We start from the raw sequence: 13,770 nt of genomic DNA on the forward strand, positions 1-13,770 counted from the left end.
AAATAGGAATAGGGGAGGAGCAGAGCAGAATTTGAGGCAGCTGATAACACGAGTCTGCGAGAAAAAGAGCGTGATTCTTTGAAGTGTATGACTTGACATGTAGGCTAACTTTGTAGTCTGCCCTTACATAAAGGCCCAGACACACCGAGCCGACATCAAAGAAATAGAGGTGATGAAGACCGAGTGTTGTGTCACCTCACGTCGCCTTTGTCTTGGCCCACAAGTTGCACTTGATCACACCGCAAAGATTACAGTCGACAGCAAGTTAGCACGTACGTTCTGCATCTGCGTGAGTGGAAATAACTCTCCACACCAGCAGGTGGTGATAATCTGTATTCGTCATTCAAAATGAGAAACCGGAAGACAGAGGACGGCGGATATAGAAGCCGTTGTTATGATACATACATGAAATAAATTTGCTTGCTTTCCTCACTTCCATTTCTCTTCTCGTGCACTGATTTGTTTAAGCTGAACAGCCAATCAGAGTGATTTTTCTCACTGACGAGCTCCGTCGCCGATTCAACATGCTGAATCGGCCAAAAAACCTCAGACACGGGCAGACTAGAGCCGACGGTGCAGGACACACCTCAAAAACTAAACCGTAAGACACTCACTAACAGCCTAAAACTGTCCAATGGATGACTGTAGGTTTGGTGTGTCAGGGCCTTATAAGTAAACAGGGTTTCTTGAGGATTTCTACAGTCGTGCTCAGAGCTCCGTTTTATTTTGTCATAGGAAATCATTTCATTTTAAACTACGGCTTGGCAAGAGAAATCATGCTACTGATAGTGTTATTTTAGTGAATGCAAAACAACATGATTAAATAAATAAGGCGTTCATGGTCGTGATAAGTCCAACACTGACGTGATACTGAATAAGACATGCAACTTATGGTACATTGCATCTGCTACACTGTACACTAGTGTACATTTAAGTGTACTGTGACAAGTGTTGTGACATGTACACTTGAGTTAAGTGAAGTGAACTGGATGTCTCTGGAGCGTCAGTGACCTGGCTTTGCACCTCCAGCGGCTGAGGTCTGATGGCTTGTGTCAAATGTGCGTTTATATATTCAGTTCTGGAGGCTCCGAGCCGGAAGCCGTTATTCGTGATGACAGCTCCACTGGGAGCACGAGAGGCAAGGGGGCAGACGGTTTCCCATCACCACTGTAACACGATGAACTTTGACTAGATATACAGTGGATGAACTTCTATTGACCTTTTATATTTTCCATATACTCTCTTGTTAGCGACGGAGGATAAGATGTGATGAATTTCTTCCAATGGCATTAATCTAAGAGTAGGGTTTACGTTAGCCGGCATATGCCGGTTTTTTTTGCCGGTATCTTGTGTAGTTGACCAGCAGATGAAATTATCAACGGCCAAAATGTCCGTTGGGAAATTTGCTTTCCAGCACAAAGTGAATAGAGTACGTTTTAAAGGACATTGCGGGAAAGAAAATTGAAAAATAAGCATTTACTGCCTTTTAGGGTTTATTGTTTACCCTTCAAGCAACAAAGTCTGAAAGAGGAGGATACAGCAGCATAATTAGTGTGATAGGTCATCACTCTGTCGATGCACCGGCCCTGTCCAAGGTCACGTCTGTGCATCCTGTTTTTCAGGGTAATAAATGAAGAAAAAAAGGCCTCTGCTCTAATGCCACGCAATCCTCTTAGTACAACTGACCAGAAATTTGCTTTACTAGAAACAGGATCAGACTGAGCTGCAAATCTGAATGAGCTTTGTTCCCCACAAGCCAGCGTAGTCTGATCAGGAAGTAAGAGTGCCTACTTTACAGTGGAAGAAATAAAAACATGAAGGCATTTTTTCTTCCCGTCTCACAACTAAAAACCTGAAACGTTTTTTTTGTTAAGTCCCTAGCATCACTAATTCTGTTGGCCATAAGCTGACTGGCAACTTCCACTCATCCTCAGATATTGTTATAATATTTTGTGAACAATTTTACAATTAAAAATTATAAATACGGGTTTATATATTAGTAGGTGGTTCACAGGATGCACAGCATGACATTAGATGACAGAAAGTAAAGTCCTCTACACACTGGATTGCAGCGAAGTCTTGAACAGAACAGATCCAAAGCTGAAATCACATCACTGATTCATGATGCCAAAAACTAGATCCCAGCACAGACAGCACCCCAAATCACCACATAGTTTCCTGCACTGATTAGGTTGGCATTTCATGCTGATCGAAAGTAGACAGACAGCAAATCACAGGAGATAATTCCATCGCAAGAAAACCCTTCTCCAAAGCCAAAAATCAGAAAGCCCGCCACTGCACAGCGATTGATTGGTTAAAGCTGGAGCAATGGCAAGGTTTAGAGTTTGATCGTACCTACCTGGCCTGCCTCCACACAAGACCAATTATGTCCTCAGTACATGTTAATACTGGAACACACAGGGGGACATTGCAGGTTTATATGAGAGGAGGGTGCATACATATTTGTATGTACATTTGCTTGTTCATTCACACACACGTTTCACACAACACATGAAAATGAATCCAGAAATACCAGATTTATCCTAGACAAAAGAAGCAGACCTATAGTATATTTATACACACTGCTCAGAGGCAGCAACTCTGACAGAATACTGAGAGACAAAAATACAGCATAACAGAGGACATAATGAGCTATGAGATTTAAACCCACAAAAAAACATTAAAAAATATATTACAGGTGGTATTGAGAAGAAGTCCGCTGAGTACTAGGACAGTTATATCAAATTAAAGGCAGGAGAAATGCTTACAGGAGTATGTCTACCTCTTCAACTACTCACTGCCCGTCCCTGTTGGCCACTCACTCTCAGTTTGCTACCTATCTAACTGCAGTCCACCTTTTTGAGCTTGAATCCGCCACCTGCTTGAATATTGTACTACTGCATTATAGTCTTGTGGTATGTGAACTCTACTAAGAGACATAAATGCATGTAGGGCAGCAACTAACGAATATTTTCATTGTCAATTAATCTGTGGATTATTTTCTCAAATATTCAGTCCCAGGATGACGTCCTCAATTTTCTTGTTTGGTTCACAACTCAAAAATATTCAGTTTACTGTCAAAGAGGAGTAAAGAAACCAGAAAATATTCATATTTAAGAAGCTGGAATCAGAGAACTTTGACTTTTTTTTCTTAAAAAATAAATGCTCAACCGATTTATCGATTATTAAAAGAGTTGACAATTAATTTCAGTTGACAACTAACAAATTAATCGTTGCAGCTCTACATGCATGGAGAAACACAAGTAACTACCTCTTTAAGGCCATTGTGTTTCTGAGAACAGCTCCATGTACATGTTACAAGTACGCAACCTGTATTTCATCATGCACACTTGCAAACAGAGCAGGAACTTGAAAATAGAAGAGCCAAGTGTATAAAAATACACACAAAAATAATCTCCCTTTACTCCTCCAACCTTCTTTCCTGCCTTCCCTGGTTACAGCAAGACCGGGTCAGTGGATAAGCCCTGTTAAGCCACTCTCATGGCATTAGACCATGAAAAACACACCTAGCTGTCCACCCAAGTCTTCCAGCAACCAACAGGGATCAGTCGGCCCGCCCCAACCATCCCTAACCTGGACTCGTTTCATCATCAGTGAGCAAGCACTGTTGTAACCTGCCACTGGCTTATTAGCATATTTCAACAAATATTGTGTGAAAGGTGAGCTTTAAAAAAAATAAATAAATAGACAGACATTCAAAAGAACTGACTCTGAACTCTCAGGTACCAACCTCCTCTTTTCTCCTCCAGGACTCCTGGGTAGAGCTTCGATTTCCATTGGTGCACAGGCAGACACAGCTACCGGGCTGACCACAGGCACTCCTGACCAGGCACCTCTGGGAGAAGGCTGGAGGCAGAAAGAAAGAGAGAAAATATATTGGAAGGTATTGAGAATATTGCGAAAAGGAAAAAATACACAGTTGGAATCTTTCATGTCATTGTCAACGCACTGTAATAATCTAAGCTGTTTTATGTTAGCCAACTGTATCTAGTCACACCAACTAACATTTTTTTATGTGAAAACATCAACAATTACTGGTCCTGTATCATTCCCTGTAGTTTGTCAAGTAATGTCAAATTCATTTTATTCGTATAGCCCAATATCAAAAATCACAAGTTTGATTCTTAGTTGATGCTTTGGGTTTCATTTCTGAGTTCAAAACCTGTCTAAGTCTGTTGCTCTGCTCTGTTTTGTTTACCTGTATAATAAAAGAGTGCTGCAGGCATGATATATTTTTGTAGGCCAAACCGGAAGTTAGCATCGCACTGGTTCCCTCGATAAAAAGCCAAAGAGATTTTTCCATTGGGTTTTGGATTATTGCAGAAAATAAGTTTGTTCAGCAACATAATCTCCACAAATGAACACCACTTTTATTATTTTTGAAGCATGAATGTAATCGTCAGAAGTAAAAAGCTAACGCTATAAACAAACTACACTACGGTCGCATGACTTCACGTCACCACCACTAAGCTAAAGGCGGACTAGTGTTTGGCGGGATGACGTTTAGTAGTCTCAATTAACCACTGTAAGCTACCGCCTTTTTTAAGACACATAGAGGCTTCAAAATTCAGGAGTGGGATATTTACTGACATATTTTATATCGTAGAACAAAACATTAAAATCTCTTCAGTCTGTGTTAACCACAGGCCTTACTTCACAAAAAAAACATTAAAAAAAAAACATCGACTTTGAGACGAGGGAACCGCATTTGCTAAAATGCTAACTCATATCCGGGTTTTAGGACTCATTCCTCTATATGGACTCTATGGAGGAAGGATTAAAATACACACAGCGATACACAAGTTTTTCTCCTCACCTTGATGCCTCTGCTGGAGCTGACTCCGTTGCCCGAGGAAAGAGGCCTGAGCAAAGAAAGAAATTGAGATTTTATTCAAAGAACAAATAGCAAACACCTTTAAAGAACTCTTAATAAAGTATAAAGATTCATACTATAAATAACTGAACTGGTTTTCATTGTGGCCTGAACATTTAAGGACACTCAAGATCACTTAAGAAATAAACCAGGGACTATTAAAGTCTCCCACATTGCTTTTCACCGACACATTGCTCATGTTAATTTGTCTGAGCAGCCACCATGGCTTTGTAGTTTGTGTCTAGCCTTCAGGCCGTGACATATGAACCACATTTTGGGGCAATGCAGAGGTACAATTTAGTAAAATATATGACTATACTTTTTTCCATTATGCTCTTTTTAAAGTCTATTGAAAGTCTACCAGGTTGTCCATGAGTCATTTTGCAAATCCCCATCCTTCTATAAGGCGGCAATGCTGCGTCCTTTTGACACAGCTTTAAATATTGAAAATGCTTTGTTGCCTCAAAAGGACCTGAACTGTCACAGTCTGGGTCTGTCCAATCAAGTGTGACAAAGTCATAGGAGCGTTTATCATCACAATGCTTTGAGTCAACTGGTCCCATGGCTGCTTAAAACTACCACTGACATCATGTCTTTGGCCTTCACACACACACACACACACACACACACACACACACACACACATCCCTGTAACAAAAGACTACTTCTGCAACAAGATTACAAGTCAAAGCTCATGAATAAGAGTATGTGAGTCAGAGCACTTTAAGCAACAGTACTTGATAACTGTAGATATATTTATATGACATTTCCAGTGGAAGGCTTTCCATTGTTGTTATTTATCGTAAATGACACAATGTAAACAGGATAACACAGCAGCGGTGCAACAGTAGGACATATTGATAGATAAAATGAGATATAATTTCTACACAAATCAACAGATGTGAATGTGATCACCCTAAATTAAAGCTGTACAACAAGTAGATAAAGTCATTTAATTAGGCAATGGCACAATCACATAGTTTAAATATGAGTGTACTCACTCCTGGTGATGGAACGGTCCTGTAAAAACACAACAAACAGATAAGTGTTAGTTCAGTAAGTTCAGATACATTCAAAAGATTATAAACAAATACACATGGCTGCATTGCTATTTCTGCACGCAAGGGCAATGTCTCACACTATACGTATATACATATACTACAGAGCTGCAACAATTGTTCTGGTTTCTTTACTCCTCTATGACAGTAAACTGAATATCTTTGAGTTGTGGACAAAACAATGCATTTGAGGACGTTGTCTCGGGCTTTGGGAAACACTGATTGACATTTTTCACCATTTTCTGACATTTTATAACCAAACAACTAATCGATTAATCAACAAAATTATCAACAGATTAATTGACAAGTTGCAGCCCTAATATACCATGCACACATGTGCTTGCATTTATATTTTTTGCTATGTAATGCATTTTAAGTGTTGATATTGATTGTTATGTATATGGGCAGTATACAGTATTCTTATGTGCTGTGCAGGTGTTTGAGTGTTGTCCTCACCTCTGTGCTGCATGGTTCTTCTGGAGTAACGTCGGCTGGGCCTTCTCTCAAAGGAGGCTGACCGCCTGGCTTTATTGCCCTTGGTTGTCTGGTACTCCGTCTTTCCACTGGTCACACAAACAAACAAAAAAGTATTTTACACTTCTGTTTGTTTCCAACTATACAGTAACCTGATCAATGCAGACCAAACCATTAAATACAAAAGAGACCTTTCCCTAATGATACTTGGATAAATGAAATTGTCCAAAAAAAACAAGAGGCAAAGCGGTGACCCCTGCTGAACTCTGGACCCATCCAAGCGATAACCTTCTATTAACAACAAACCCTGTAACCTCTGTGCAAAACCAACATTACTGCCAATGCTTACCCAACTGGGTAATGTTTAAACACACACAGAAGGGAACGAGCTGCCGACTGCAGCATGTTGACACTGAGTGCCTGTCTTGTACCACTGCAAGTATCTGTGTGTACACACGTGGGCTTTTTTTGTATGTACAGAGAATGATACTGTGCGTCCAACTAGGATTATCTCTGTTGTTAAGTTCAAACACAGTACAGAAACAAACACACTGTTCTCAAAAGTTGTGGCACTTAACTCATCAGCATAACACACTGGAAACACTGGAGTGCTCATGCTGACCACACCAGATTTTTTAGATACAGATCAACAGGAAGAGACTCGTTAATGTCAAAGTGAACCAACCAACAGTTGGACCTTTCTGATAAAACAATGTACTACAATTGCTTGTAAATCTTGTCTGTTATGCGACTTGACTGAAAGCAGTTGTTGTCACCATTGATTTAGGTGTTATATTAAATGGGGCTGAATACTGGTAGAATCATTTATTTTAGGTTTTATATTTGCACTTAATTTAGATTAAAATAAAGAGATATATTTTTACCTTTCAGTTGATTAGTGGGGAAAAATCAGTGTAGTTTAACAATAAAAACATGAAAAAAATAGCTAGAGCATTAATTGTTTTTGCAGCAGGAAGTTAAGGCTTCCATCTTTTGCGTCATCACATTGTATGCTCAGGATGACGTCATAAAGTTACGTTAAGTGCGGAACGTAACAAAACTATCAAAATGCCTTTGCACTTGTTCTGCTCATTAAAATGAGCATTTCTCAAAAACTAAAAAGCACAGTTAAAATATCCTATGGAGTGTTAAGAAATATTTTGTTCATGTTTCTACCTTTTAGAAATCTTTTTGGATTAGTATGTTTTGTGTATTTATTTAGTAACATTTTTGTATTTATTTTGTTTAATTTCTGACACAATTTCAATATTTTTGTCAATTATAATGGTATACTGATTTATATAACCTTTTAGCTTTGTTGTACAGATTTTAGGGATATGAAGAATTTGAAGATACTCCAAGAAATGAAATCACAATAAGCAAAAGTACCAATGTAGGCACTGGCGGACCATTTCTATTGCAGAGTTCAAAGGGTTAAAACATGGGTAAAACTCATTCCCACCAAAAATCTGTGTAGTAACTGTTGCCATGTCGGGCTTTGCATGCAGAGTTTATTTAGTGAATTTAATATCGCCAGAGAACTTTAAGCCCTGTGTATTTGATACAAAAGGATATTGCAACCTTTGTGTATCAACCCACTCAGCCAAGAAAAAAAGTGCTTCATTCAAAAGCATCTTTAACCCTTTGATCTGCCAGTACATCAGTCTGTTACCTGTATCTGAAGCGTGATCCCATGCGTATGAATCCGGAGCGAGCAGAGTTCTTGTGTACCGGCCCTCTCAGCCTGAAGAAAGCATGGTGCTCTACGGCACACTTCCAGAGGTGCTTACAGGCCTTAGGGTGGTCCATCCTGAAGACAAAGGTGTGCTCCTGTTCTTTGCCCTGGGAGGAGATTTGGGTGATACAGAGGAGAGGATAAGTTCTCAATACGGTGATATACTACATGTACTTTAGATAGTGGACATCTCCAGTAATAGTGGAACCTGTAGCCATGGCACAGTGTTTGTCACCTGCCAGTCTTCAGGCCTAGCCAACATGCTTTCAGTAAAACAAAGCTCATGTGCTAGCTATTGCTTATGGAAGGAGACCAATATGCGAAGAATGAATGGCTGCACTACAGTGTACAGGTGCTGCCGCGGTAAATCGGATTTCTCGCTGAGGTATTAAATCTACATGGTGCCCAAAAAAGGACCCCTTACTCCAACCTCCAAATAAAAACCGGCACATTTAAAACATAGTTAACTTCAGTATTGCAGGAGTCAAATGATTCTCACAAGCAGATTTTTCTGTGGTAATGATGCAAATAAACAAGAGCGAAATATGTATATACAGCCCTTTAAAATCTCAACAACAAGCATGGCTGCCACAGTTAAGTCTGCTTTGTTTGGCATTGTTATTGCTCAACTGACAGTGTGCTAAAGTGAAATGTGTTGCTCCTCTCATGCCCCTTTAGGTCTAATCAAAACAGACCTCAGACCTGTAGCAATTTATTGTAGGTAGGACCCGATCACCACAGTCAACTAGTAAGCAAAACTTGGATCCAGTTGGGTCCTCTGGTCTTCCCAAAGACCTCTAATAATAACAACAGACGAATTTAATGCCCAAACAGAGAGACGGAAGCACATTCAAGTTCACAGACAAACTGTGCAATGTGACAAATACGCTTCTTGATAGATAAATCAAGTATATACACAGTAAATTCCTGTGGTGAAAAGTCTAGCATACAGCATAGCGTGTTTAGGACAGAGGCAAGAGCTCTGTGTGTGTGTGTGTGTGTGTGTGTGTGTGTAGGAGTCGGAGAATGGTGCATACCAGAAATACCAGAGGGGGCAGGCTTCTTTATTAACCTCACTCACAGACCTCCAGGATGGACATAAACAGACTCTCCTTCTCTCTCATATACACTCGCCTCTGGCTAGAACAATACTAAGCCTTGTTTCATTTTGAACTGAAACCAGCCTCCTTTAGGGCTCAGGCATGGCTTCAAACAAAAGTTTTATGAGGAATATTCCTTGATTGCACATCTAAAAAAGGTCTAGCATGGTTTGCAAATAATTTTGTCTTCGTCCTGTTAGCATGTGTCAACAGTGTTATCAGTTTATGATGATATGTGGTAAAATGTTGAGATTCAGCGGCTTGAAGACTTTTCAGTTTGCCGATGCCTTTTATTAAATAATTTCTTACACTGCACTGTAACTTTTATTCTTGTATTTTATACCTGTGTCTTATACTATTTTACCTTGTTTTTTATTTTCTATTCTCTTGGATTTTTAATGACTGTTTAATTGTATTTAAATGTCCTTTTATAATGTGTTTCTATTGCACTTTGTTTCGATGCTTTTGATGTTTTGAATTGCCTTGCTGCTGAAATGTGCTATATAAATAAACTTGACCTGCATTAAAGTGCAAAGTAAATGGTTAATGGACTTGCATTTATATATTGCCTTTCTAGTCTCCCGACCACTCAAAGCAATTTACACTACATGCCACTATTCACACACACATTCATACAATGATTCACAAAATGTGCCAAGAGCTCATCAGGATCTAATCTAAATACTCATTCACACACCGATGGCACAGCCTTTGGGAGCAATTTGGTGTTCGGTATCTTGCCCAAGGACACTTCAACATGCCGACTAGAGGAGCCGGAGATTGAACAGCCAATCTTCTGATTAGTGGACGACCCATCTACTTCCTGAGTCACAGGCTTCTTTAATTGTTTCCTTTTTTTTGTATCAAGACAGATGCGATGGGGTCAGTTTTTTGGTTTTTTTTACAAGCTGTTCAATCAAATATTTTGCACTTCACAGCGGATGGCAGATGAAGTCAGCTTGTATTCACAGCAGTACTGTGGTTAAATGTTTATCTTGGTTGTGAATGACAGATGGGAACAGCTCACTACACAATCAACAAACAAAAGCTGTATATTTAGACATCATTTTCCATACTTTCACAATGGTCTGAATAATTGGTCCCTTACAAATGGACCCCAGAGAAGGTGACAATGCGGTAGGAGTGATTTGAGAAGCACATTTTAATACTTATTTTGCCATGACACTGTGTCTCTATCTGTTATTGCCTAACTGCGCCTGCCATCCTCTACAAAGCCGCAAACTTAGTAGAGTCTGGTGAGTGTTTGATACCCACATGAGATGGTTGCGTGCTCTTTCAGAGTCATTCACAAGCCCACACCTGCATAAAGTGCTTACGATAACATCCATAATAACTGCAATGAATTGGTAATACATTTAGGTGTGGTATTCATTTGTGTGCTCCGGCTTACAACAGGTACATTCATTCCAATGTCAAGGTACCGTATGTGGGGAACATTGACATCGGGTCATTGATAATGAGACTGGATGCATGTTCTTCATTTTCAACATTCCACTGTATGGTGAGTATGTGAGTGAGTGTGCTTATGTTCACCTGGTCATCGTCCTCCACTACAATAAGCGTCAGTTTGCTCTTCTTGAAATCCAGACAGGTGATCTTGGGCCTATAAAAGTGTTTTTAACAAACACACACAGACGAAAGGAATAATGAAAACTCAAAGGTGTTTCTATAAAGCATTGAAGTAAATATTTCAGTAAATTAGGACATAACCAAGCATACCAGAAGAAGAGCCCTATCTTGGTTTCTCCTTCAAACACCAGAACTCCGGTGGGTGTCAAACCCAGACTGTACTCATTACCATCTCTTGCCTGCAGGGCAGATATAAAGAGTAAAGAAAAAGAAAGAAAGAAGAAAAGACAACGTTATGACCCTTTCACATTTTATGTTCTTATGCACATTCCTTCCACTTCCTCCCCTGCACATTCTTTTCCCTCTTTCATGAAGGGCACTTCCGATTTAGGCTATACAGTCTATCAGCTAGTGAGAAAGAGTATGTGTCAGTTACCTTGACCATATGCATGTCCACGCCATACATTTCTAGCCACTTGGCTTTATTCAGGTAGTTAATTTCAGCTTGGGCTGGCATCTGACCTCTGAAGGAGAGGAGGGAAAGAAGGGAGGAGAAACAAAACAGAAAGAAATGTTCGCACGATCAAAAACATAACTGCCGAAATGATGAAAAAGAAGAAGTGTTTATGCATTATTGCCAGTAACTGCCCAGGACCACACAGCATACAGATTACAGAATGAAGCACATCCATTTATTATCATAAGATATCTGTGGCCATTTTGTAAAGGCATTCCTCAGTTTAACTAACTGGCTATACAGTATGTGCAGTAGCTAAGTTAACGTGAAACGCTTACCTGCACTCCTTCCATCCGTTGTATATCGCTAGCTCCACGTCCTCAGTCTGGTTGGGGATGAAGCGAAACTCTGACACAAGGTCCCGATTATGTTCTAATGGGTCACAATCACCTAGCTCAGCTGAAAACAAACAGACATGCACACGTATCAGTTCACACTCTGAGCAACATGGGTTCACTGAGTCCGTGACCTTCAACCCCTGGGATAAGACCCTATGATGAGTGCCTGATACTGTGGCAGTAGGTAATCTTAATGGACAAAATAATAAAGAAACTCTCTCTCAATGTCACTGGACACATAAAGTTGTTTAGCATCAGATCAGGGACTGATGGGTATCTGATCTCTCTCTGGACAAGAGGTCATAGATTTAATCAGGTGAAAAAAGGAGAAAAAAAGAAAATTGAGCCAAGAAAAAACATAAATCTTCACTAGATAAGAATGAGAATAGTGTGTTGAAAAGAAGACAAAGTGGAAAAAAGACAGAAAGAATTCATCTCTAGTACTGTGGTGTAGAGAAATAGGACAGACACTGAAAAGTGTTGGGGTGTTTAGCTGGTCCAGCTGTGAGCGTAGTCTCAGGATATAGAGGAGAGAAAAGATAATTTTATCCTATCCCTATCCCAACTATTGTCAGTGGACCAAAACATAATTCTGAATAAAGGAAAATGAAGGGAGGAAGCTCAGCCGAAGGAAAGAGAGAAGACAGAAAGGGTGCTGGATTAGGGGGCCTCCAAAGAGGACGGAGCACTAATGAGCTGGCATTTACCCCACAGTGACTGTGTGTGTGTGTTCAAGAGTTTGTGCACGCAATCCCATTCCATAAACGTCTCTAATGATTCACACTGTTGTTCCTCTGAAACAGCACTCTTTATGTAGCTCTTGCAGTTAAATGCTGCATTTCTAATTATTAGAAATATGTGTAGTTTAAAAGGTAGGGTCTCTTTAGCATTCAACATCTGGTAGAAGAGAAATCTATTTCTGCTTTTTAGTGCCTTTTTAAATTTACTTTATGTAGCTATGGAAACACCAGGCTCTCCCTCCTCTAAACTTTCTAACTCAAAGTTTGATAAGCAAATATTCCCAGGAAACAGGAGATACTATTCCTGCAGTTGCAGAGATATTTGACTGACAGCACCACTGAATTAATAGGAGGTGAGAGAGAGGTAAGATAAACCTAGTCTAGGTTGATGTGGCAACAATATCCTTCAGCTTCTCCTGTTAAAATCTGTAGCAGTTGCACCACCACCTCAGCTGGCGTCTCTTAAGGCAGAGGAGCAACGACTCACTTCTAAAGTTCTTCTGAAAGTCATTGTTCTTCCCCCTTTAGAGCTGCAGTTGGTCAAACTCGCAAACTCCGATTAAACGGTCAAACTAGGCTGATCAAATATGAATCAAGATTCTGTTACTGTAATGCCTATTTCTCGCAAAAAAATTTTTTCAGAAAATTTGATCACAATCACTTCTGATTCACTTTACTACCAGCCAGTAATTTCACATCTTGGAGCCCCAAACGATAATTTTTTTCATTGAGTTTGTTCTTTGAGGTGGAAGGAATTGCTGTGTCTATTAACGCTTTGATTTTTATTTAGATTCTGGATTAGTTAATGTGTCTGAATAATCCCATGAGCTACACCTATCCTTGTTTTGCAGTCTTATTGTAGTGGAGGGGTTTATGTGCCTCAGAGCCCAGAGCAGCTATGGTGCCGGGAGCATCAGTCAAAGAGGATGGTGATTCACAAAGACAGCCATGACTGGTTGGAAAAGATCAAGGAGAACTCTTGTGGAGCAGAGACACATGGGTCCACCCCTGAAGCTGGGCTTGTGAGTACAGTGCAAGGCTCTGGTGAGTGCACAGCTCAACTGAGATGTGGGGACATTGCTTTATGGGTTCAACAGTTACAAAGCAAGTGTAGGGGTTGGGAGCAATGTCTGTTGGGCCTGTGGCACGGTTATAACATAGAGTATCTCTTAGGATAGGGATTTAGTCACTGCAGATTAAAAAATACTAGACTTCTTGGTATGTGAGTGTACCATGCTCCAACCTAAAACTGACAAATACTTGTCTGACTCACACCACACTAACTAACTAGTATATACACATGTTATATTTTTGCTACACAGGC

The 13,770-nt window shown here is 40.0% G+C and overlaps 1 protein-coding gene across 2 annotated transcripts in view; it reads right to left on the reverse strand.

Annotated features, from left to right (window-relative positions):
• epb41l5 (erythrocyte membrane protein band 4.1 like 5) overlaps positions 1-13,770 on the reverse strand; it is a 38,591-nt gene that overhangs the window by 12,979 nt on the left and 11,842 nt on the right. For both annotated transcript variants that reach the window (XM_074657510.1, XM_074657509.1), the window contains exons 8-16: positions 11,647-11,767; positions 11,288-11,375; positions 11,002-11,090; positions 10,816-10,885; positions 8,099-8,268; positions 6,409-6,515; positions 5,896-5,914; positions 4,838-4,883; positions 3,752-3,867 (exon numbers count right to left, since the gene is read on the reverse strand). In XM_074657510.1, the coding sequence (XP_074513611.1) occupies positions 3,752-3,867; positions 4,838-4,883; positions 5,896-5,914; positions 6,409-6,515; positions 8,099-8,268; positions 10,816-10,885; positions 11,002-11,090; positions 11,288-11,375; positions 11,647-11,767 (826 nt within the window). The remainder of the gene's footprint in view (positions 1-3,751; positions 3,868-4,837; positions 4,884-5,895; positions 5,915-6,408; positions 6,516-8,098; positions 8,269-10,815; positions 10,886-11,001; positions 11,091-11,287; positions 11,376-11,646; positions 11,768-13,770) is intronic.

This window comes from Sebastes fasciatus, chromosome 14, assembly GCF_043250625.1.
Source record: "Sebastes fasciatus isolate fSebFas1 chromosome 14, fSebFas1.pri, whole genome shotgun sequence".
Classification (NCBI taxonomy): domain Eukaryota; kingdom Metazoa; phylum Chordata; class Actinopteri; order Perciformes; family Sebastidae; genus Sebastes; species Sebastes fasciatus.